The sequence below is a fragment of the Anolis carolinensis genome, chromosome 2 (assembly GCF_035594765.1).
Source record: "Anolis carolinensis isolate JA03-04 chromosome 2, rAnoCar3.1.pri, whole genome shotgun sequence".
Taxonomy (NCBI): domain Eukaryota; kingdom Metazoa; phylum Chordata; class Lepidosauria; order Squamata; family Dactyloidae; genus Anolis; species Anolis carolinensis.
In genome coordinates, this window is record NC_085842.1 from 140,364,267 (window position 1) to 140,390,758 (window position 26,492).

At 38.6% G+C, this 26,492-nt stretch overlaps 1 protein-coding gene across 3 annotated transcripts in view; it reads right to left on the reverse strand.

The window, feature by feature from the left end:
* myocd (myocardin) overlaps nucleotides 1-26,492 on the reverse strand; it is a 296,181-nt gene that overhangs the window by 127,128 nt on the left and 142,561 nt on the right. For 2 of the 3 annotated variants that reach the window (XM_016991316.2, XM_016991317.2), the window contains exon 2: nucleotides 13,190-13,423. In XM_016991316.2, the coding sequence (XP_016846805.2) occupies nucleotides 13,190-13,304 (115 nt within the window). In that variant the 5' untranslated portion in view covers nucleotides 13,305-13,423. Of the gene's footprint in view, nucleotides 1-13,189; nucleotides 13,437-26,492 lie in introns of those variants that run through there. The other variant, XM_062970675.1, reaches the window with a different exon arrangement.

The window sequence follows — 26,492 nt, forward strand, 5'->3', positions numbered from 1 at the left end:
CCAACAGGAGGAAGAACTCACCTCATAGCCTCCTTTTTGTGCTCTTGCAAACAGGTCTTCTATTGCAAACAGATGGGTGTTATTCTCCAGTCCCTAATAACCTCTACGAAAGGGCTGCACTTTGCTTGAAAACACCTTTAGGAATTCTGGCGAGAACCCTGACGCGACAATGATGTTTATGAGATGCATGTGTCCATCAGGAAGGAATCTGTCATGTTTGCACTATTATTATGATTCTTCCTGCTCTATTAACATCCTTGTTAGTAACCACAAGCTTTTTCGAAAGCAGTCTTGGCGGCTTGCAGGCATTGCTTACAGAACAGCCTGTGCAAGGCATAGTGGAGGGAGGTAGCATTAATTATACTTCCAAAAGGAATGGGCTGTGGGTGGGGAGAGAGAGAGATGTCAGCAGAAAGGATTGATATAACTGTGGCAAATCCCCTGTCAGATAGGGTGTCATGGTTGTCAATATGCCACTAACCATAACCTTCTTAGCTCCTGGCATGGACCTCTGAGCTGAGGAGCTTAAGGACTCAGTCCTCTGCTAGTATGTTCAAGGCCACAGCATGAAGGTCAACAGTTACATCCAGCTTATGATACATACATACAATTATAAGAATACAATTAACAGCTCTTTTGTTTTATTCCTCTGGTTGATTACCACAATAGGGGGGATTAAAAATGGGCTTGTATCGCTGTAAAAGCCAGAAGTAACCGCTTGGTATCTTGTGTAGGTGAATGAACTGCTTCACGCATAATTCTCAATTGTAGTTGAGTATTACCTATATAGGCCTTAGTTTTCCTCAGGATTAACAACAGACCAGATAATTTTGCTATCATTTTTACTCAGCTGCAATTCAGTGCTGCATTTGAACTTGTAAACAATAATATTAACTAGAGATGTAATTTTTGTTCATTCTCACATAGAACAATGAACACTTTATAAAACCTTCCCCCTGCTGGGCAAAATGTCTCCAATATTACACTTATTTGCCACATACAGCTGATAGCATGTGCATTATTAGCAAGGATTGCTCTTTGGTGTGTGCCCAAATGGATTACTAGACCTAAAAATGTGTGTGTATGATTTGGGCTGACCTAAAATTTTCTTTATGGTACATAATCCAGCTCTTTCTTCAGTTTTGACTACAATGAGTATAAGTCATGGGAAAACTTTGATTTTCCAGGTGTTTTGGACTTCGTCTCCCAGAAATCCTAGCCATCTTACTGGCTGTTAGGAATTATGTGAATTGAAGTCCAAAACACCTGGAGGATCGAAGTTTGCCCGTGTCTGGTATACCTGATGCAAAGCTTCCATGTTTGACATTGTATTATATTCCTGCCAAGCACTAGGCTGACCATGAAGCTAGGGTTTTCCAGAAAACCACTTTCTCCTAAAAACCCATTTGTATGGCTATAGATTTGAGAATATTAATTTTCCAATTACCAAAGTTAGTTTGGAGAGAGGTCTTTCATCCCTTTATTTATTAATCTGTATTTTTTCTATCTTTGGCATAGTGACAACACACTTGGGAGTGTCCAATATGTTGAGCGGGAAGTGATGCTGGGTCTCATAGTCCCCATTGTACTGGAGGTGTGGATACCCAGGTTTGGCCGTGAATATCTCAAACTGCAGCAAAAGTCAGTCTCCTGAGCTTTTATTTAACCCCCAAATGCTTTCCAGGCCAAATTCAGAGCTCAGATGCACACAGAAACCTCAAACACCATTGATTTAAATAGGAACATACAATATTGTACGCAGGAGTCAAAGAGACCAACAAAGCAGCCTTAGGGGTACTTTTACCAAAAATGCACATGGGATACAGGCTGGATCTACACTGACAAATAATGCCATTTGAACTGCATTATATGGGTCTATACTTGCCATATAATGCAATTCAACTGCATTTTTGGCAGTGTAGATCCAGCCATAGAGACCTGGGAATGCTTGACAAATGCATGAAATTCATTATATGAGGCCTTCCACTTAAGTACTCAACACTGCATAATTGTGGGAATTGACTGAACTAGACAAAGACACTCAAGATTATATGAAAGTTCAAGCTGAAGCATTTAATGTTTAGATTGTGCTTTGAAGAGAAAGTGATGAGAGTGTTTAGAGAAAGGAGATCTGTGCCAAAGGAAGCCCTTTGATACATTGTTGCTGATAGGCCCACAAAAACATACACCTGAACAATCTTTAGCGCCTAGATTTAATCTCTGTCACATCCAGTTAAATAGCAGTAAGTGCAAACCTCAGAAAAGGATATTTGGGGGACTTGCAACCCAAACAACTCTTACAAACTGTGAGGTTATTAGAGGAACATTAAACTAAGATCCTGCAAGGAGCTATCAGACTAGGCAATGGTAGGTAGAAAGTCAAATCGTATAGTATATCTCTCCACCACATACCATAGATGAAAACAGATTATGTGTGGCCAAGCAACATCAGATTATAGTCAAAATGATAAAAACAACTACCGGTAGCTGTTTGCTTTTTCCCGAGCCTGCAGGAATGGGCAAGATTATGTATTTTTCTCTCCCCTCCCCCCCCCCCCCCCCTTGAGTTGACTTAATACAAAGTCTTTTACATTTTTGAATTCAGTCGTGCGGCAACTGAAGTAAGCTGAGGACAGAATGAAAAAATGGAGAGAGTGGAGGAAACTGGGCATTTAAAAAGCAATTGGAAAAGTGGGACACTGAGGATTAATTGGGACAATTGGAGGACATGCACTTGGCATTTTCCTCCATTAATATTGCAGCTTGCATAGCCATCCAAGCAACATTTGCAGTTCTATGATGCTGTTCCCTGCAACGTTCAGAATTTATAGGCTACTATAGATATTTAAGGAAGGGACAAAAGCAGTGGTTCTCAACCTTTGGGATCCCAGGTGCTTTGGCCTACAAATCCCAGAAATCCCAGCCAATTTACCAGCTATTAGGATTTCTGGGAGTTGAAGGTTAAAACATCTGGGGACCCAAAGGTTGAGAACCACTGGACAAAAGGAAGATATGAGTACTGAGAAAATAATATGGACAACTTTTACACATACAAAAACCTTATTTACAACTGGGCAAAAGTGTGCTTTGGAGAGGCATTTGAAGGACAGGAAAGAACAGGTTCAAAAATAGGATTTCTCCATGCAGAAAGGGAAAATGGGATCTTTAAAAAGAGAACAGAAAATATTATTGACCTCTAAAGCAGGGCTGAAGGAACATGATCTTAATGCAGGGGTCCCCAAACTAAGGCCTGGGGGCCAGATGCGGCCCTCCAAGGTCATTTACTTGGCCCCCGCCTTCAGTTTTAGACTTAGGCTTGCCCAAAGTCTGAAATGACTTGAAGGCACACAACAACAACAATCCTAATTAATTTGACTATCTCATTGGCCAGAAGCAGGCCCACACTTGCCACTGAAATCCTGATAGGTTTACGTTGGTTAATTTAAAAAATTTATATATTGTATTCTTCTTTCGTCATTGTTGTTGTTGTTGTTTTTGCACTACAAATAAGACATGTGCAGTGTGCATAGGAATTTGTATTTTTTTTCAAATGATAATTCGGTCCCTCAACAGTCTGAGGACCATGAACTGGCCCTCCACTTAAAAAGTTTGAGGACCCCTGTCTTAATGTTTCTAAGGCCCCTTTTACACTGCCATATAAAATCCAGAGTATTTGCTTTGAACTGGATTATATGGCAGTGCAGAGTCCTTTGATAATTTCTGAGAACCTGCTTCCCATCTCCTTCTTTTCATTGCCAATGAGATCTGAAATATTGTCACTGGAGCTGTTTGTTTTCCTATCTCACAAAATATTATCTTTGTTTGATTTTTCTGCATTCTTTCAGGATGTTCTCTGTAAATTCAATCTCCCAATCAGGAACAATACAATTCTGTGTGACAGGGAAACATGGAGCCAGGAATTCATCACTGTCCAAGAGATCAGGACAGAGTAACAGACCACAAGACATGTCAGATCTATTCATGCTGGAATCGTTCTCTAAAACAAGCGACTGGAGGGAGCCCGCCTTCTGGAAAGAGACCTAAAAGTATATTTGGGGAAAGAGCATGCGTTGTCTGTAGGGACAAATACAAGCTGGTTGTCATCTAGGCTAAGGAAAAAATGAAAAACAAACAAGACCATACACAACATAATTACTTCCATTCTTTGCTTGTTTAACCACAGGCATGCCTACAAAGAAAGGGCTGAAGAATCAAGGTCTAGTTGTTGAGTGCTAAAAGTTGTATAAGGAGGTGAGGAGAAGGCAACTTGGCCCGTACATGTTCAGCAGCCCCAAATCAATCCATGAAAACAAGACTGAAAATACAGAAAAAGAAAAGAGGGCACAAAACAAAACAAAGCACACATTCTGATTTCTGTCTTCAGAAGTCAACAAAGCTCTGGAACTCTCAATAAGCCTTTGAAATAAATCTGTAGTAATCAGTGATTGAAACATAATGTGTAAGAATATTTCCAGAACTTAGAAACCTTATTTTTGGATTACATCTTCAAAAATCCTCTCTGACACTGGCTATACTGATTAAGGGATTTTGAGAGTGGTGGACCAAAAATGTTTCCAGGCACCTGTCTTCACTGTTTAAAAGTCAGGAAGGATATGTCATGTCTAAATTTATTGTTTTTTCCCCTAATTTGGAGTTTTTATTATAATGAGTATGTTATCGTCATTTTATACTTTTGATATTAAGTGAAGTAGTTGTGGCATCGAATGTTTGCAGTTTATACAGTATGTATGTTAACTGCCCTGAGTCCCTCTGAGGAGATAGGGCAGTCTAGAAATAATGTTGTTGTTGTTGTTGTTGTTGTTGTTGTTGTTGTTGTTATTATTATTATTATTATTATTATTATTATTATTATTATTATTATATTCAAGTTCAATGCTAGAATTTTAATCGAGGATAATATTTTCATCTTTAATCATCAAAGATTGAAAACATCTCTGCCAAAATATTTAATATATTTTTACTCACATTTCTCCCAAGAAGGCTGAGGCACAAAGTATATTCACTCCCTTTACACAAAGTTGTCCTCACCCCGCAAATGAGCCTAGGCTGTGATAGTGTGAAAAAATCAAGGTCACCAGCTGAGCTTCATAGGGAAAGAGTAGAGATGTGCGCAATATTTGTCTCATTTGTTTCATTCATGTTTCTGTTTCGGATGGCACAAAACAGAAAGACCCCCAATCAAACAAAAACTGCCTCGAAATGAAAGGCAGATGGGAGCCGATATTGGCTCCAAGCCTGCCTTTCGGATCGATCAGCTGTAGGCGCTGTGGGGCTCGGGTGTGTAGGCCCAAAGCCTGCACCAGTAGGCCCAAAGCTCCCAGGTCTATGAGTGCAGACTTTGGGCCTACGCACCCGGGCCTTGCAGGTCCTGCAGCCGATTGCCAAATAAGGAGCAATCCTTACTCGGCACTCAACTGTAAATCCTGTAAGGCCCGGCTTGGCACAACCCAAAGCCTGCACCCGTAGACCCAGGCTTCCAGGCCTATGGGTACAGGCTTTGGGTCTACAAGCACAGGCCTGGCCGGGGGGGGGGGGAGGCTGGGGAGGCTGGGGTGGCTGAGTCATCCTGCACCTCTCCCTTTGCCTGGCTCCTTACTGGGCATTTCAGCAGTGCTGGCTGCTGCTGTGGCCTTGGCGGTACCTTCCCTCCCCACTCTGAATAACAAAAAAAAACTCGAAACAAAACAAAAACAAAACAAATGTCTGACCTCCCAATTTTGGGAGGTCAGACAAAACAGATCAGGGCCTCAACGAAAGCCGGACATGAAACAGAACAAGGTAAGTCCCGAAAGCCCATCTCTAGTAAAGAGATATGTATGGGTCTCCTTACATTCACATGTAGCTCTACACCACGCTTGGTCTTTCAATGCAGAACCAGCATTCACCTGCAACACATGCAAAATTCTGTTTACATCTACATGCTAGATGTGTACTGCACAACACAGAATGATTGTGAGTTTGTTCATGTAGGTACATCAGAGGCACTCTTTTCTATTGTTGTTGTTGTTGGTGTTTATTTTTATCCCTCTTTTCTTCCAGATCAGGACCCAAAGTGGCGCAAAAACATACTAAAAAAGAACAATTGCATACTATAAAAACATAATCAAAACCACAACATATATACAAATTAACATATTATAACATTATAGACCCGCAATACATATAATAAAGACTAACAAAGAACATAAATTAAAATAATCAAAGTTTTATAATAATAAACTTGATCTGATGGTTTGCCTTCTGAAGATACCTCAGTATCAGAACACCCAATGACAGGACTCAAGTTTATCATTTATTGGCATGATGGGGTTATATTTGTGATTAGATTTGGACTGCTCCATAGGTTTTATGGAGACTAAATGGCCACTGAAGATTTACAAACCGTTTCTGTTTTTGCTTAATAGATGTTTCTAGATTCTGCTCTGGCATGGCACTTGTATGCAAATGAAATGCAGTTTGAATTTGTAGCATGTGTTATGGAAATTTCTCCCGTGACAAAATATGCAATGAATGACTTGACTTGAAATCGTGCCAGCCTGCGTGTGCTGCTATCGCAACATTAAATGACTTTTCCTTAGGGTGAAAGTTCTAGTGATAAATCATGGAAAAACTGACTTTGGCTATCTTTAGTCACCATGCTGTTTCTCGCTCTCGCAAGTCATTCACAGCTCTAAAAATACAGTTTATATCACCACATTCCTGGAATTCTTTTTGTTCTTACATTCTGATTTAAGTGGCATTAAAGTCCCGGCTGCAAAGTTCAAGGCTACAGGACAGTATCTCATCAGGGGATTAGTTGTCACCTGAGTTCAATACATTGTTCACAATATTAATTTGCTCTGAACTCCAGAGTGAACATGGAAAAATCTCCCTTTATGTACTCCTACTATCTGATTATGTGGAACAAAGGCTAAAATGATCTCAGGACAAGATAATCATTTAATAAGCACTGCAATATAGATCTAAATTGAAACACATGCATGCAACTGTGGCTGCTTACCTAGAAAATAAGCGCTCGCTGAGGCCATCATGGTCAAAATCCTCTGCACCCACTGGGAATGGCTAGTTGTTCTTCTGGGCTCACACACCTTTGCCATTTTCCAATCAAACAAGTTATAAGACTTTTCTAAAGCATTTATTAATGCAAAGATACCAGCAAGCCCAGCACAAATCCAATTCTCTGGATTTAATTACCAGTTTCCCTGATGCTTCATAGTTTAAGCAGAACTGAATGCTTTCTAATATTTGCTGATAGGGACCATGCAGTACGTTGTGTTCTTTATCCCAACTGGCAGCTCAACAAAGCTGAGCAATAAAAAGCTCCATTTGTGTAATAAAATGTGGTACAATCTACTACTTAGGCACAAGGTCCTTGAAAACATGCAACCTTTTCTGCACATTAAACTCAAACCAGATGGACACTTACAATTCCCTGTCTCTCACTCAAGTGCGTTAAAAAATCTGTCATTGGAGGGATGTATTTCACCACATTTGTATCCTTCTCTTCACCCAAGTTGTTCAATAGGCAATTTAATCTCATACTAATCTGCAGCTTGCTCATGATCAGATGGTGGTCACCACAGGGCCCATTCACCACTTAATTAAAGGAGTGTGAACCATGGTTGATACATACAGTATTAACATTTCAAAAGGGAGATCGCATGGAAAGAACTAGTGACACCAGCAACATTCAGTCACGATGAATAATAGCCATATTATCTGCCTTTATTCACTCACACCATATCCTGCATTCAGAGAATCAATGAGCAGGTGGGTCACCCAAGGTGTTTCCTCGCAAGTACCTACAAGCGAAAGGAACCACAACCAATGCATCCCTGAGAAGTGGACATCCAAACTGTGCCTAAAAATTTTCAACAAAGAGTAAATATTAAGAACTTCCTGAATGGACCAGCTTTGGAGACTGTTTGATTCTCAGGAAGTTCTTAATGTTTACTTGAAGTCAAAATATTTCTAGACAGGTGAGAGATGACCTTGAAAGAAGTAGCAATTTTGCTACTGTTAAACCATAAGAAAAATCCACTTTTAAAACTATATGTTCAGAAATAAATCCTATATGGATCAATGAGACTTAGGACTTCATCAGATTACACTGGGAAGTGTTCAGAAGAAGAGAGTTCAGTCTAACTCCACTCCGTAATAAAAAGGAGCTTTCCCCTACCTTACAATCACACTGTTTAGTGCACTCAGTTGTCTTGCCTATTTTTCAATTAAGAGGTTTCCACACTGTAGACATTTGGCCCAACCCACCATCCCTCTCTGTGCTTTTTGATACTTTAACTCCCACAATTCCCAACAGCCGAGAGGGAGAAAGAAGGGGTGGGAGGGAATCCCATTTGGAAAGGCAACAGCACTGGCCCTCCCAACACAGGACACAGACAAATCATAGAAAGAAGGAAAAAGATACCCTAAAGGGTTATTTTAATTTTTTGCAAAGTAGAAGCGTTATGAGGTAGCTTACAACTAAACTTTCCTGCTTGGGGAGCAAAAGGAAATTGCCCAAAAAAGTTTATTTTGACTCCTCTCCCAATTTCTCCTCCCACAAATTGGGTGATCCTAACCTGAGAGCAATGAGTACTACTTCATTAGAAATTTGGCAAAGCATCCGGAGTTTTGAAAAAAAAATCCATTTCCTCACCTCCTCCTGATATGTTGGGGAAAAAATGCTGCTCTCAATGTTTAAAAGACTCAAAAACTGCACTTTAACCGAAACGAATGTAGTGGACCCACAGAATACCAGATTTTAAGTGTAGAACTCAGTGGAATTTAATTTATGTGATGAAGTGAATACTCTCTCAAAAGGTGTGTTAGAATTGTCACTGAAAAGACCCACAGTGAAGTCTGGATGTGAACCTTGATATGTTTATGTCACCAATAAACTCTTTTATTCCTCATGACCTCCCATACATAAGGGATGGATAACAATGTCGTTCAGTTCACATGACAGAAATACTTATTCAATTCACTTTCTGAATTGATGTATAAACCAGAAGAAATTATGCATCCCAATTTTTTCCAGTAAAATTCTTCAAACAAACTATGTGGACAAAAAGCTTTTAAACGTATAAAAAAGGGATGGGGAAAGCTGCCTTTAACAGGTGTACATTGGGCAAATGTGTACAAAATGAACATTAACAGAAGAAATTTGCACAAAATCGTTTGTGGATTTTCTTGCTGACTGTTTCAAAAACAGTTGCAAATTGAAATGAAACAGAACTAATTAAGAATGGGAAATGACATGAAACTGAAATTACCCAATTCATATGTCCTGGTAAAGAAGCAGGAGTAAAAAAAACAACAACATTCTCATTGTTGCAGATGTACAAAACTCACTTATATACCTTAATCCTTTCATTTTAAAGGGTGCCTTTTTACCAAGGGCACAGATAACCCTAAAACACTATAGAATCATAGAATTGGAAGAGACCTCACGGGCCATCCAGTCCAACTCCCTGCCACGATGCAGGAAAATTGCATTTAAAGCACCAGAAACTAAAGGGTTCTGCTCCAGCTCATTTCAAGGAGAGAACAAGTATATCTCACTTCCTAAAGACTCTGACAAAGAAACACCTTATTACAATATAATTTTATCCTTACTCTATGTAATAAATAATGTAATAAAGCTTGCACTGGGGAGAGAATGGGCATCTACTGTAGCTCTTCATGCCTACTCACTAGGCACGTACGATCTAGAAAAAAATGGTTCTAAACTCTGTTCGAAAGTAGGGGGTGCTGGCACTTCATTTCTAAAGTCATTTCCAAATTTCAAAGCAAAAAATTTGAAACTTTCCAAAACTTTTGAACATTTGTAATCAATTTGTTAATGGCGGACACGCATGCGCAATAGCAAAAAATAGCACTGAGGGGGAGAACTACCTGATGAAACTTGCTACAGTGGTAGAACACACTTACCACTGTTAGCTCACCAAATTGCAGAATGTTTCCCTTATCCTCTGATTTTTGGTGAATTTTCATAGTTTATATAAAAAACAATTTTTTAATAATTACAGAAATCCGTTCCTGCTTTGAAAGTGTTATTTCCTGTTTCATTGGGTGTCTTTATTTTGAAAGACATTGTTCTACTTCAGAAATTTTGTTTTTGTAGCTGAAACTCTGTTAAATTGGTGGACACTCAGCAAACCATAATGTACTATTATAGCATGATATCCCTTGTGCAAAGACAAAGTTTTGGCAGACTAAGGGAGTACAGCAGAAAAGGTTTTTGGAAATGATGGGACACGCAGTGCTTTGAGGATGCTCAGGCCAAACAAACAAAACAAACAAACAATGAGAGGGGCCTTGAACCCGGACGATTCAGCTATGTAATGTTTTCTGCCTCTCCCAGATGCAAGGAGGACAGTACACCACGAGTAGAGAGGGTTTTTGGAAATGATGGGAAACACAGTGCTTTGAGGAGACTTAGGCCAAACAAACAAACAAACAAACCCAAAAGGTAGAGAGGGCTTAAACCCAGAGAAGGATTCAGCTATGTAACGTTGCTGGGCTCCCCAGACTAAAAGGAATACAGCAGAAAGGGTTTTTGAGAATGATGGGACATGCAGTGCTTTGAGCAGGACAAAGGCGTCAATTTTTTTAAACAAAACCCCCTTTCCCTCACCAAACTTCCACCCCCCCCCCCCCACTTTTGTCTAAAAAAAAGTGCACCTTCTTTTTCTCCTTTAGATTTTTAAAACAAAAAACAACAACCCCTTTCCCACCCCACCCCAAAAAACGCCTTCTCTTCTTGGTAAAGAGTCAACCCCTTTATTTCATTGGCTGCCTCTGTGCCTCTAGGTCCCCCTCCAACAGCAACAGACCAGGCAGGCAGGCACAGGCAGCAAAAGACCAGTCACCCAACTTCCAAGCCAGAATGAGCCTCATGGCATGCAGCAGACACTTTTAAAGGAGGACGTCCAAACCTCTCCCCTTACATGAACGTCCACACTGATTGGGCAGGGAGGCAAGCCCAGGCTAGGCTGATCCTCCCTGCAAACAAGTTTGGTTGCTTCAAAAACGCTTTCTCATATATCCAATCTCGATTATGAGCCCATTAAATAAATGGGCTTCAACACTTTGAAATTGAGGGTTAATTTATTTAATTATTTATTTACAGTATTTATATTCTGCCCTTCTCACCCCGAAGGGGACTCAGGGTGGATCACATTACACATATAAGGCAAACTTTCAATGCCTTAACATGGAACAATGACAGAGACAACACAGGCTCCAAGCTGGCCTCGAATTCATGACCTCTTGGTCAGAGTAATTTGTTGCAGCTGGCTGCTCACCAGCCTGCGCCACAGCCCGCTAATGCGCGTCGGAGCCCCATTCAAAAATCAGAATAGATCCAATTTTATTTTGATTTATGACAATTCCGAGGAATTCACCTATGCAAAGTCAACAACAGCTATCTCCAGAAAGCTTATTGAGAATGAACATCAAAACAGAGAAAAAATGAAGGTAAATAAGTCTGCTACTATATCAGCATGTTAAAAAAGAGGCATGCATCTATGCGTTTGCAAATAAAATAGAAATCACAAGAAAAATGGAGACTGACAAAAGAAAATCACCCCTGGATATATTTTGAAAGAACCCTTTAACTGGTCTCTAGAAGGTTCATGGTATGTTTGTTTACTTATGTGAGGCTTACCTGACCGTATGGTTTCGTTTTACCTGGGCGTATCATTAGTTTTGAACAAAAGGTTTGTTGAAACACACTGAACAATTCTTCTTCTATGTGCTGCAAGAACTTATTGCAATCTGTGTCTCTGGTAGCAATTTTTCTGTTAAAGAAATAATGTCCAGGGACACATCTACTTCCTCAAGTGTGGTATAGGGAAGCACTAAGTTCTGGGGCACACTTAAACTGCCATACATTTATATATACTGAACACATACTTGGTGCTTAAGATTTTATGAATATAGAACCATCTTTGTTTGCAAGTAAATAAAGCATTTCAGAATCAAATTAAAACAAACAAGCAAAATAGGAAGATTATATTTTTAAAATAGAGATTCACAATAAAAATACTAATTAAAAACTGTAGATCTTTAAAATTGACAGAAAAGGCAGCAAGAAATACAAAGAACTTTGAACCCTGGTCCCAGAATAAAAGTTCAATGCTCAAACTACTTCACCACACTGGTTCTCAAAGCTGTACAGTATATGTAAATGACATCACATTGAATCTGGCCCAGTTTCATCTAATTATACTACTAGATGTCGTTATTAACAGTTCAGGATCTAGGTTGGGCTTTTTAAGGAGTGCAGAAACAACCATTTCCTTAACCACAGGATACATACAACACCAGCTGATGTCCAAAAGCAACTGCCAAATCCTGGATCCATCTGATATACCTAATCCTTTTTCCAAATCCAAGATGGGCAAAAAGGCAAATGTTATAAGATCCTTACTCACAATTTCAGATCTGTCTTTCTCTCCAGACAATAGTCAGTCAAGAGAGTTTTATATCAATGGATATTTTCATCTATGGCCAAAAATGTTCTTGTCAAATAGTGCAAACCTATTAAAGTAAAGGAATCAACATGGATAAAAGCTTCATTTATTTAATGGGTATTTGGTAGTAACAACTGGATATAGACCTATGTCTATGGTTTCTGTCCACATGAGTATCCTCCATATGGGTATCCTCCTGCAAATAGAAGTTAGCCAGAAGTTGATAGAGTATGGTTTTGTCAAATTCCTTCATTCTTTTGACTCTCTTCTTATTTCATTGCTCTTTATATGTTCAGGAAATATCACAGTTATGACTGCATTCTGGCTGAATTTTCCTGTTCTCTGAATCACCAGCACAGAATGTATCAAGCTGCCATCTTCATTAATTCCATCCTCACAGAATGGCATCATCTAAAGCAGTGGTCCTCAACCTTGTGGGTCCCCAGAAGTTTTGGCCTTCAACTCCCAGAAATCCTAACAACTGGTAAACTGGCTGGGATTTCTGGGAGTTGTAGGCCAAAACACCTGGGGACCCACAGGTTGAGAATTGCTGATCTAAAGGGTGAAGTAATATCTGAGCCACCTTAGTATACCCAAAAGTAACATCATATTTTTGTATTTACACAGCTGACAACTATATACATTCTCTCCCTCTTCCTCCTTCACTCTAATCTGTTAAGAACAGGACTCACCATTTTTTTTCTCAGCAAATGCAGGGGCCTGGACAAATGCCTGGATAGTGACATTCCTCACTTCATTGGAAACACTGCCTTCGTGCAACACTTCTGCAATTCCCATGGGATGCATTTTTCTGGTCCAAAAGCTCCTGTTGAATCACGCCATACATCACCAGGCTGGAAGGGACTCTGTCAAGCTCCTTTTCCTCTGCTTTGAAAGTTCAATGTTTCCCAAGGATTGAGAAAAAGCTGCAAGAAGAAAAGTCACATGTTACTTGGTATGGCACTGGGAGGAAAGCAACTCAAGATTTATATATATATATTTTAAAGCAACTGTGTGGCCTTTAAGGACAAATTGTTAGGACCACTCAATGTTACAAACTTGGGGCAAAGGTAGTACATGTTGGTGTATGTTAAAAGGGATAACACTGGGGATGTTAAAAAGAGGAACACAGACTCATTTTCACTAGTCATATGTGGCACAGCTAACTGGTTTTGTGCAGCAAAACTTTTAATTTCCCTCTGGCACTGCTGGTCAAAACCCGTCCTCAACATGGTTAAGATTCTCCAGCTATAATTTTTACATGGAGAATGGCATTTCTTCCACAGCTGTATCCATAACATCCAAAATCCTCTCTGTGTTTTTGTAATTAATAAGCAACAAAGAACTAGCAATAACTGTTTATTCTTGGTTTTCAAATATTCATTTTTCTTAGCATTTTGGAGCTCTTGATGTGATGCATCTTTCCAATGGAAAGTTGTCAGTGATGACAGGACAATCCAGGAAACTGCATCTGCTTACCAAAAAAGAATTATTAAAAAGTAACTTTGTGCATCTGGACATTAAATCTTTGATGAATTAGGCTAAGGGCTTTGGTGACGTCTGTGCTGTACCGATATGACAGTTTTATATGGATTATGATTATTTATGTTTGTGAGAAATAGCGAACGAGAGCCAGCAAGGCAGTGTCGGAGCTCAGAGACCACCAGCATTGGTTTTGCTCCTGAAGTCTTTCTGAATGCTCATTCTGAACATTGGAGCATGTGCAACATTTTAATTTTCACTAACAGCAGCAGCATCCTTCATGGAAAGCCCTATGGGTCACATTATGCCCTAAGAAGCTGCCTGCTTTCACAATACACTCAAGTAGCCCTGGCCTTTTGGGGCCCCCTCCCTCCCTCCCTTCCTGCCCCCCTTCTCCCCCATGTCAGATTTGGCCTCTAAGCATTCCACACTGTTCCCTCACTTCAACTTGAACTTAACATATTTACAAAGCTTAAGCATACTTGTGAGCCTCAGAACCCATCTCCCATCATATGCTGCTGCCAACATATAAATTGCAAGACTATACACAGAACAGGACGTGTCCTGTCTCTTCTCTGCCTATAAATATCAAGACCCATAAAGTCTCATTACAATGGTAGCTTTACATGGACTCTTCCAAGCAAGATGAAATCTGTTAAGTAAAAGTTTCAGACAACTCTGTGGCGGGGTTTCTGATTCTGCTTAATACCAAGACGTACAGAGGAGCAATAAATATTTAAAACATTGAAAAGAAAAGAAAATGTGTTCCTCTACCACAGCCCCAATTAAGAGTGCAAAGGTAAGAGGAACCCCGTCAGAGCAAAGGCAAACTGACATGGTCCAAGGAAGGAAGTAATCTAAAGAGACACATACAACCGTAGCCATGTGCAGACCTTCAAAATAAAAAGCAAGAGTTGTTGTCTAGACATTTGAAAGCAACTAATTACTATTAGTAATTAATTCCTTTTTCCTCCAAAATTGGAGATATAATTTTACTCTTTTGGCGACACACATTTTGGCTACTTTCATAGTAACGGGCTTTGTAGGCTCATAAAGTAACAAAGGAGGAATATCACAAGGTTCAAGTGTTGGCTAAAGCTGTGCTTTGTATTCTTTTGTGAAAGTAGGGATGAAGACAGGTGGGATGTTGCATTTAGCTGGAATTTTTAAAAAGTAAAACACAATGATTTGGTTAACTATCAGAGTAACAACACACTTCTTGTGTTTTTGAAATACAACTGTTACAAATTACTTTTAAAAAGTAACATTTCAAGCTCAGGCTATCTCAAACTAAAGGTCTCATTAAGAGAGAGGGGGGTCTAACAAGATGGTAAGATGTACTGTACATGCAAAAGAAAATACAAAGAAAAACTATGCAATAAAAATAGGCAAATGTTAGAGTAGAAAAGAATACGAGAGAAGAACAGGACTGTATATGAAGTCTCCAACCCAAAGGACGAGAAATCACTGTAACGAGAGAGGTGGGAGGAGGGAAGGATGAAGTCTAATATAACTGTTGTGTAAATGTTAGGTCCATGTGTATAGTTTTATGACATTTTTTTAAAAAGTGTGTGTGTGTGTGTGTGTACACATGCAGATACAGTGGTACCTTGACTTAAGTGTTTCATTTGTTCTGTGACTGAGTTCTTAACTCAGAGTGCTCTTATCTCAAAGCAAATTTTCCATTGAAATGCTATTAATCTGTTTTGCCCCCTCCCATTTTTGTTACTTGTTTCTAATTTTTTAAAGTACTTTATAGATAGGAAATAATATATAAATGCACATTCGCATGGATCAATAAAAATATCAACTTTAAAATGTTAGTAGCACAAAGTTATGGCAAGGAAGCACAAAGTGAAGAGGCAGAAATATCATTTTCTTCATACTGGACTCATTCCAGCCTCCCTCCCTCCCTCCCTTTCTCTTTGTTTCTCTCCTCATGAAGCCAAATATACCTGAAATAAAACCCGTACAAAATCAACTAACTCAAGTTCCTCAAAGAGGACAAGAGTAAAGTGGATAGCAATTTCCCAAAGCAGACAAGAGAACGAGGCATGGAGGCAGCTCCCTTGAAGCCCTAAAGCCCTGTACTCTCGCACTAGTGCTCCCTCTGGTGCTAGCTCTTAACTCAAAATGCTGCCCTTATCTTAAAGCAAAACTTGAGCCAAGCAACAGCTCTGAAATGAAAGCACTCTTAAGTTGGGACACTCTTAAGTAGAGGTTTCACTGTATGTGATGAGTTAAATTCTCTATTTCTACCCATTGTGTGTGGGTTTTTTAAAATGTTGACTCCTGTTTTTGCCCTCTATGTTCTATGCACTCAGATATTAATTGTATACATAAAGATGGGGGGGATATAAATGATTTTAGAAATAAATAGATTATTTGGGAGGCTTTTCTCACAACAGATGAGAAACTTATTAGCTCTACTACCACTGGTCAGGTTTATCTATTTCTAAGCCACGAGAAGGAGGGAGGACAGAATGGGCAATTGTAAGTTTTCAAAATAAATAACTTTGTGTTTGGTCTAACTTAGGTTGGCCAGAGTTTGGAATTTACAAGTTCCAAAGGTTCTTGTGATTAATTCCTTTTTACAATAACTAGATTTTAATGAGACTTACATTGTATCACCAAATAGTGAAAGAGGAATATCACATGATTCAAAGGCTGCCTTGTCCTATGCCCTGGTTGTTGTCTCATGTTCTGTTGTTAGTACTCAAGCAATGTTGAAGTGAACAGGAACAAAGCATGTTGTGTATCAGAGACAAGTGCCTTGTACAATTGATTTTTTTCAATTAAAAAAGATAAAATTATGAATGTATTGCCTAAAATGGATACAATATGCAATTTGCCTGTATAGAATTCAAACAAATATTCACATTGATTCTTTAGATATAAGCAAATGTAACTGAACCTAGTGGTGCCTACTTCCAAGATACAATTCATAGTAGTGCATTTTTTATGACACAACTTTTCTTTCCTTTCTTTTTTTCCTTCTTACTTTTTTTGGCTAATCCAGGCATGTAGACGGAGGGAGGTAATAACTGACCAGTCTCTGGGATGGATCAGATCGAGGCAGACTTTATTAATGTCAATTCCTGGAATTCCTGCTTTTGCTTCTCTGTACTGAAACTTTCTCTGTTTGTCAGTTCTTGCAGTGGAAACTTCCCGAGCAATTTGGAAATGGTGAGGCAACAATATTGATAAATGCATGTATTAAAAAACAAAACAAAATGTAGCTCCAATCATGAAGTATGCATTGCAGGCTCATTTGGAAAATATGGTCCTTGGAAATAAGAGTCCAGATATGGCATTTGGTTGAAAAGACTTAAGGGTAGAGGAAGACAATACACTTCTGTTTGTAGATTTAAAGTCTAAATACTCACTTCCTCCAGAAACAAACCAGGAATATTTACAAGTGGTACATCTTACAAAATTGTCCAGATGTTTGTAACATAATCAGGAATATTTCAAATTTCAGAGGGGAAAAGTTAGACACCCTATTCTTTGACTATTTCAAGAGTTGTTGGAAATGTAGTGCACATGTCCAGGACAACTTCTTCTGGGAGGCTTGGAACGTGGAATCTGGGGTGCAGGTATAATAATAATAATATAATAATAAATAAATAAATAAATAAATAAATAAAATTTATAAATAATTTATAATTTTTATAAATAAAAATCCAGCATATCTATCTTGTTTGCTGTGTCATACAACGTCGTTGTGTCAATAATAATAATAATAATAATAATAATAATAATAATAATAATAATATAATATTGTATGCCGCCTCCATCTCTCTGATGGGACTTGGGGCGGCTTACATGGGGACAAGCCCGGTCAGACATAGATTAAAAACACAACTCAATAAAATTTAAAACAACATCATAACAACATAAAAAAAAATAATCAAACAATCAATAGCCTGAATAATAATAAATACTGTAACTCGGAGGGTAGGAGCTTGTGCAATAGAGTTTCAAGACAGGGCTGGTGAAAAACTGCAGGAGCCAATAATAAATTAGGGCTAGAAGGGCAATGATATTAGAACACTAAATCTATAGGGCAGGGGACAATGATAAGTGCAGAAGCTGATAGTAAGTTATAGTTTGGGGGGGCAATTATCTGGTGAACTGATTAATCAAAGGCACAGCAGAACACCCACATTTTTAGGTATTTATGAAAATGGACAGGATGGGTGCCTGTCTAATCTCCCTGGAAAAACAGTTCCAGAGCCGTGGGGCCACCACCGAGAAGGCCCTCTCCCTCGTCCCGGTCTTAGAACCTATGTGGGTTCATAGGGGAAGATGCGGTTGCAAAGATAGGTAGATCCAGAACCATTTAGAGCTTTGTAGGTGATAACCTGCACCTTGAATTGGGACTGGTAGGGTTTCTCAATTAGGGCTCTTTTAAAAAGTTTTTAAAATAATTCATTTGGTCTTATGACATTTACTCCTAGAATAGTGCTACTGCTGTGAACATGAGTACATGTGAAAGAGAAAGAAGGAAAAGGGAAAAGAGGTTGTGGTGGAGGAGGAAGAGAAACACAGAGAGAAGATGCATGATGTCTGACTTGTCCTTTTTTCTCTTTCTCTGTCACCTGTACCAGGTTGACGGACTGAGAAGTCAGGTGCAGAGAAATTGAGAGAATATTATTTCTCATGAGTTCATTTAGAATCATCTTGTGTTCTCCTTTAAAGGGGACTGTTTTTTATTTGAATCTTCTGTTTATAGTATAGTCCAATCCAAATCTGCTTTAAGAGAAAATTTGAAACTTCTGTTAGGCCAACCAAAGGCACAAAGTTAGTGATGCTAGCTTTTGAAACCCACTTGAGTTAACACTCTTGCTATCCACTGGGGTTTGGTTTCAGGAACTACTATGGATACTCCAGTTCCATTACATGCAATGGCATAGTAAAATAGTATCTTGCATATAAAGTGACCAAATCAAGGTTTGTTTTGGGTGATTTTTTTAAAAAAAGTTTCAAATCATAGATCACATGTGCCAAATGGGCAGAACGATTTTACGTGGCCCACCAAATGCTGGAAAACAACTCCTGTCTTCCTCATCATTAAACATCATGCCTAGACCTGATGGGACTTGTGATACAGAAACATCTGGAAGTCTGCAGTTTGTTCGGTTTAGTCAGGAGAGTAGGGTTTGAATTTAGATACAAGACTTGTGGATATGATGTCTGACTTTGAAATGTCCTTTAACCATTCCCCAACCTCAGAGACACAAGTACTGTTGGGTTGCAATTCCCATTATCCCCAAGCTGCATAGCAGATAATCAAAAGTGATGGGAGTTGTTCAATAACATTTGGGAACCCAAATTAGTTGAAAACTAAAAAGCACCAACCACTATGTAAAAATATATATAGTTGACCTTCTGTATCCATGGATTCTCTGTCCATGGGTTCAACAGCCCTTTGAAGGAAACCCTAAGGCTGATGTGGACCTCAATGAAAATGCGTTTGACATCCCTGCCATAAATGTTAGAATCCATGGTTATGGAAGTTGACTATACACTTACCTTGAAGTAGGCTCCTTTGAACTAAGCAGACACGCACAGGACTGTGCTGCAAGATTTGGTCAACCAAAAGATTATGTTACTTGTTATGAACACAACATGCCCAGAGTGAGACTAGTTTGCTGCTGTCAGAACAGCCCCAGAGGAGCCAAATCAATGCTTGGCTTTTTAACAGAAACCATTTACATTCATGAGGCACAGCCAAAGTTAAGTCCAACAACTAATTTTACAGGAAGTGTAACGCATGTAGTTAAACATTACTCTCTAAAATTAGTGGGACTTTGGTGATTTATTTTGGCTGGACTGTGCATATGCTTTCTTGTATCTATCTATCTCTTATCTTTCTCTTTTTGCCTGGTGGAAACAACTACATGGTAAATCGAGAAGGCTGCTTCATCCGCTTGTCTCCATTTTTTCCTATTTGTCTTAGCAGGCTTTCAAGATGTGGAAGTAAATAAGTCTCCTGCTATTGCCTGGTGAGTCGCTGTTAAGCAATCATGGTCTGCTATAAAACTTTAAAATCTGGAAGAGAAAAACCAGGAGGGAAAGAGAGAGAAAAAGAGAGCACACCACATCGATGTGACTTATCACATTCCTTGCATGTTTATTGCGGCGTGTTTGTATTCCTGAGATTCTGCTTGCAAGAATGTTGCTGATAAAACACTTGGGTATTTATACTTTTTGGGTGTGTGCGCTGCTGTTTACAATGTAGCAGTCAGTAAGGACGCTTCCAGAGTCTCTTGAAACACAGGCAAGCCCAGATGTAGTTTCCCCACAGACAACAAGGCTCCAAAAGATGATCAGCTGGACATGATAAGGAAGAAAACAAATCAATATCTAGAGTTCAGTTTCTTTTAAAAATTATGGTATTCCTTGTGGCAAATCTTTCTAGAGCGGTCATGGAATGTGTGGGTTATCTGTTTATCCTCGGTACTTCATAATCTGGTTTGGAAGTTTGTGTCCATTAAGCTCCCTAGCACCTCCTCCTTGCAGCAGACCACTCTGCTCCACAGGACTCTTTCATGTGAAGGTTATAGCCCATTTTCCCATAGAGCTGCAGATTCTTTCTGTGCCCCAGAGAGATGGCCTACCCACCTCTCCAAGTGCTGCCAAAGAACAAGCGGCTTGTGATGATTTCTCCAGCAGTGTGAGGAAAAAGACAGCTAATGATGTGTCTAACTGATTAGAGCTGGACCAGTTGTGGCCCTTTCTGCTATCTACACAGCTTCAGTGGCATTCAGTGCTTGTTCACTTTTTGTTCAAACTGCCATACCTGCTCCATTACTAAAACAGCCATCAAATACTTCTTGCGAAAATGTCATGACAAGACACAATGATGTTACAACCAGAAAATGCAATTCTTGTAAGCTTCAACTTCCAAAGGTCCAAAGCTATTTTCATTCCAAAGAATACAACACACACACACACACACACACACACACACACACACAATGTTCTTGATTCAACATTTTCCAGACTAAATTGCTCTCTGTGAAGAAGTCAAAACTAGGTTATTTCAAGACTCTAGAAATATGCTAGTCCTGGATTACTCACACAGAAAAATCAATTCTTCATACTGTTTCATGTCAGTTTTTTATAAACACAAAGAGCAGCAGCGTTCACTTCCAAACACAGTTGGCCAGAGTCAACACTGACTTTTACCATCCTCTTGACACCATGGAGGATATAAAAGCTACAGTAGGGTTGGCTGTATCCCAAACCATTTACCCATCAAGCAACCATAAGATGCTGGGCTGTCTAAACGCACCCAGAGCTGCATAAAACTCTGCATCTAAAATGACAACCTGATATTGGAATTAACTTGCTCTCTTTTTTATTTGGAAGAAAATAAACAAACAATTATGACAATGCATTAAATATCATCCTTTATGTTGTGTTGGCTAGATATAAAGGAGACCAAAGTGAAAAGAGTACAAAGACTCCTCTGACTACTAGAAGATTTGTTTATCTTTTATTTTATGTACTATCTTTGGGTTTTTCCAATATTATATGGTCTTGGATTCCTTGTGTCTGGACTATATTATTTCACATTTGGTCTACTAAATCCCCTTTACTTTAAATAATTATTTAAATTCTTTTAATTTTTAAAATCAATTTCTGAAAAGTTGCTTATTAACCTGTTAATTTTGAATATATTACACGTATTCCTCATTAAACCAAGTAGATGTGTTCCTGGTCATTACTTCTTTGTCAGAAAATTTGGTACCAAAGCCAGAAATAGCATGGAAGGAATAGGGGTAGGTTCCTCCCACACTGTCGTCCTTTCATAGGGACTTTAAAACTGAATGTTCCAGCAAATTTTTGAGAATGATTATTCCCTAGGCCCAGTCCCTAGTTAATCCAGATAGCACTCTGTCCTGCACTTTATCCACTTCCTTGACCCTATGATATGTTGTTGCACTATCCCTAGACCATCCCTTTGATAGTTGGCCACGTTCACCTTGTAATCCTGACCACTGGTTTGTTGAACCTTTTACTGATGGAGCTACAATTAGATGGGTTTTTAAAAAATATTTTATTTTTACTTTTAGTGTGTTTTAACAAGGTAATTATGTTGTGTTATATTGTTGAAAGTGTGTATTTCATTTATAGCCTGTACGGTTTCTTTCTGGCAATTGAATGTTTGCCTTACATATTGGAAACTGCCCTGAATCCCTTTGGAGAGATAGGGTGGTCTACAAATAAAGAAGAAGAAAAAGATGATGATGATGATGATGATGATGATTATTATTATTACTACTATACCACCAAAAACAAAACAAAACTAACAAAATGTGCAGCTCAGTTTTCAATAAATATTTTATCCAAAACTAACTCCATTCACAAGAGAACTGAAACAACCAGCTAAAAAATATATATTTTTGAATATTCTATAGACGAGGAATATTTTTTCTTATAAACCACAATTTTTTTATAATTTTGATCCTGGAGGCTAGATATCTGTTTTTTGAAAACCTACAGAGGGCAGCTGGCAAGGCAAACTGGTTTCCCAATTTCTCAATTTCTGTTTTGTTCTTTAAATGTACTCAGTAGGGGATTGTGCGGGCAGCAGCTGTTTCCTTTACTTGTTGTAGGCAGACACTTCACCTATATTATGATCAATTGGATTAGAATTGCATTCTTTCTCTGTTTAAACTATAACATTAATAATAATCTTCCAGCAAGGAGGAGGAGGAGGAGGAGGAGGAGGAGGAGGAGGAGGAGGAAAAGAGAGTTTAAGCCAGTGGTTCTCAACCTGGGGTCCCCAGATGTTCTTGACCTTCAATTTCCAGAAATCCTAACAGCTGGTAAACTGGCTGGGATTTATGGGAGTTGTAGGTCAAAAACATCTGGGGAACCCAGGTTGAGAACCACTGGTTTAAGCTGAAATAAAAAGATTTTGTAACAAGAAGCTTCTTCATCAGAGACTTTGTTGACTGAGTAATGCCTGTACAGCAGAGTTTCAATTATCCAACATTCTATATTATCCAATGCAGATTGCCTTTTAGTAGTCAATGTTTCTGTAGTCAATGTTTTCAATACATTGCAATGTTTTGGTGCTAAATTCATTAATACAGTGATTACTACATAATGTTACTGTGTATTGAACTGCTTTTTCTGTCTATTTGTTGTAAAACATGATGTTTTGGTGCTTAATTTGTAAAATCATAACATAATTTGACATTTAATAGGCTTTTCCTTAATCCCTCCTTATTATCCAACATTTTTGCTTATCCAACATTCTGCCGGCCCGTTTATGTTGGATAAGTGAGCCTCTACTGTATTTTATTTAGGTCTCCACTTCCATGTTCCTTTCCCCATTTTCCTTCATGATCCATTCATTAAATTATAAGCTTACAGGAAAAACCTTATTTTGTGTCTTACTACAAAAATGGCATAGAAGTACAAAGAACATTAAAATGTTCAATAAAAGAGTTTCTCAGTGTCTGGAAACCATGATGACAAGAAATGTAGAATGATGTCAGACTTCATGGTTTGAGCTGTATTCTATGTAGCAATTTTTGGACAGAAATTAGCATTTCCCTCACAAGAATATTATTTTCTTTGTAAAAAAATGTGTTTTTTCCTGTGCAGATAATACTGTTTTCCACATTTTTAAAATGTGCAAATTTCACAAAGCAATCCCCCAATTACAGCAGGAAAAAAGGACTTCCGTGTACATTTTGTGCAGAATAAGATTTGAACTGCACATACTCTTTGAAAAGTGCAATGTGGCAAGAACATCGCTAAAATAATTCAGTGCTCTCTTTAAAAATGAGATTAGCAAAGAATTACATCCCTAAACTGGTGACAGCATAAGATCCAACTCCATGCCCTCATGTTCTTATATATGAGAGAAACCAACATGGTGGTAATTGTCAGGCAGCGAAAAGGAAAATCAGGCACTATAATAATAGATCTCAGTGAGAGTGAGCGAAGACATTGGGAAATTACTATTCCCAGAATATGTTTCTGTAATGAGGTAGGCCTTTGTCCTGCAGAATGCACAGATGACCTGACATTAGTTCCCAGGGACTAATGACTTTTTAAAAAACAAACTCATGTATACATATACATACCATATTACCAGTTGCAACCAGAAATGCCAGGAAGTTAAATGTAAAAGGAACTAAGAACATCTAAATGACACAATCAATCTTCCACTTTTTTTGAAAGGGATGTCTGAGTTACAAGTTTGAACTACAATTGTTGTAAAATGTCATCAAGCAAACTTTGCCTCATTGTAATTTTATGTAAAAGAGACCTCCAAGAAACCCTGCTATCAAATGCCCAGCTCTGGTCTTGCAATTCAAGATAATGGTTTCCTTGATTCATTAATACCCCTGTAATGTGTCCTTTCTCTTTTCCTACTTTGCTTTCCACCTTACCAAGCATTGTATTTTTCCTAATGAGCCCTCCATGTGTTGTTCAGCTGTAGCTTCCAACATTTGTACCACCAGTTATGACAGTGTTATCAAAAATTAGAACCCAAAATTATGAATTATGAGACACGACTTCATTGGGACATACTGTGAGCCCGTATTGACCTTTCCACTTGTCCTGCAATAACCTTTCATGAATTTTCCTGGAAAGTTGCCCCATGGCACCTCGGACTTCAGGATGTAATCTCATAATTATCATAATCCCCTCACAAAGCACCGGAAAGTCTCAGGGCACACAATAGGTTTGTCCTGTCTCGTCCTGATATGATCTGAGTTATTCCTAGGAATACTTCCTCATCACTGTCCAAACTGGACTTCTCCATGGAGCTTCCACTGAAATGGCCAACTTCCTAAGCATGCTTTTGTCTTTCTGGTCTGGCACCCATTGTATTAACCAGAGCTGATATATCAAGACCCATTTCAAAACATTATAACTTGCCTCACCACTTCCTTTCTGATCATGCTGCTCTCAGGAGTGAATCGATAAACAGACACAAACTTCAAAATAATCCAATGACAGTTTACTAAAGTTTCCCACCAAGGCACAGATCTTAGCCGGACACTTTCTGAACCAATCAGTAGCTAGCACAATAGTCTTGAATAGCTGTCAAAATGCAATAACTATGCCTATGAATTTGCTATTGTGATATGTCTGTTCTTTGGAGTACTGTCTCTACTGACATCCTCTCTGGCCATTGATAATAAAATATTTGCTTTTACTTTCAGCCCGTCTGTGTCTCATCTGGCCTTCTGGAAGCTTGACACTACGGGTCCTGAACCTGCAGTATTAGTGGAGCTGAAATCACATAACAGCAGTTAGAGTTATTGTAAATAGCAGTCCAACAATAACTCAGATCACAAGTTAGCCATCTTGGTGACTGTAACCCAGAAAACTGTACTCTGCTCACAACTTATATAAACCAGTGTGTGTGTGCACCAACTGTGAGTCACATTCTGACTCTAGAGTCCATCTATGTACCTTCACTCATTGGAATAAAAAAATTACAGTTCATCAGTCTAGTGCTTCTCACCTTTGGGACCCAAAGAGGCATCCTTGGAGCTTAACAGTTCTTTTGTGGTTGCTTCTCTGCTTAGTTGCTCATTTGTTTTATTAGGTTTTTTTTGTTTTACTACAACAAAAGTATTTTTTAAAAGAAAGGAAAGGAAAAGAAAAGAAGAAAAACATGGCAGGGACTTGAAACGGAAAATTAATGCAAATCAAGCCTACACCAGGCCAGCAAGAAAGGAAGAAACAAAAGCCACAATGACAAACCTGATTAATAAAATAATGGAAAAGATTCAGAAAGCACCAGAAAGTCTGGAAATAGAGTGACCAATCTTTCTGTTAAACAGATAGCTTTCCCTATGGGACTTAGTCCTTTTCTAAGAATATTGCTTATGTCTTTTACATATGTATACAATAGGTTAAATACACTTCTAGCTAACTGTCTTTGTGTTCTTAGTTCTATAGCACATGGGGCAAAACGACCATTCTTAGCTTAACCAGGGCATGTCAATTATATTAACAGCAAAAAGTATAGTAAAAGATAGAAAAGCTGTAACCCACTGTTGCCCAGATAAATTCAATCTCAGTATTTTACCAACTTGAGTTTCCTTGAGTTTCAAAGTTTTTTATATATAAAAAAACCTTCATTCTGATGCAATAGACTCTCCAGATCTACAGGATTTAGATTAGTGATTTTCAGCACCTGTGAAACATAGTGCCCCATATAAGTAAACACCAACACATGAATATAGACATAGTGAAGTATATGTATTTACATTTTCACCATTTAATAATATGAAATGTGATTGTTTACATTTTTTCATATTTGTACTCCTATGTATAGAGCAAGGCCACTATACACATACATCCTTAAGAACAATGTGTAAATATTAATCCATACCACAGCCATTCATATGATGGAAGGTTGAAATAGAAGTTCCTAAAGAGGAATGAAAAAAATGATTAACGAGAAGTCACAGTGATTTCCATGAGATTTGGTTTTATTGGTGGTGGGGGGGCAGAACATCACTA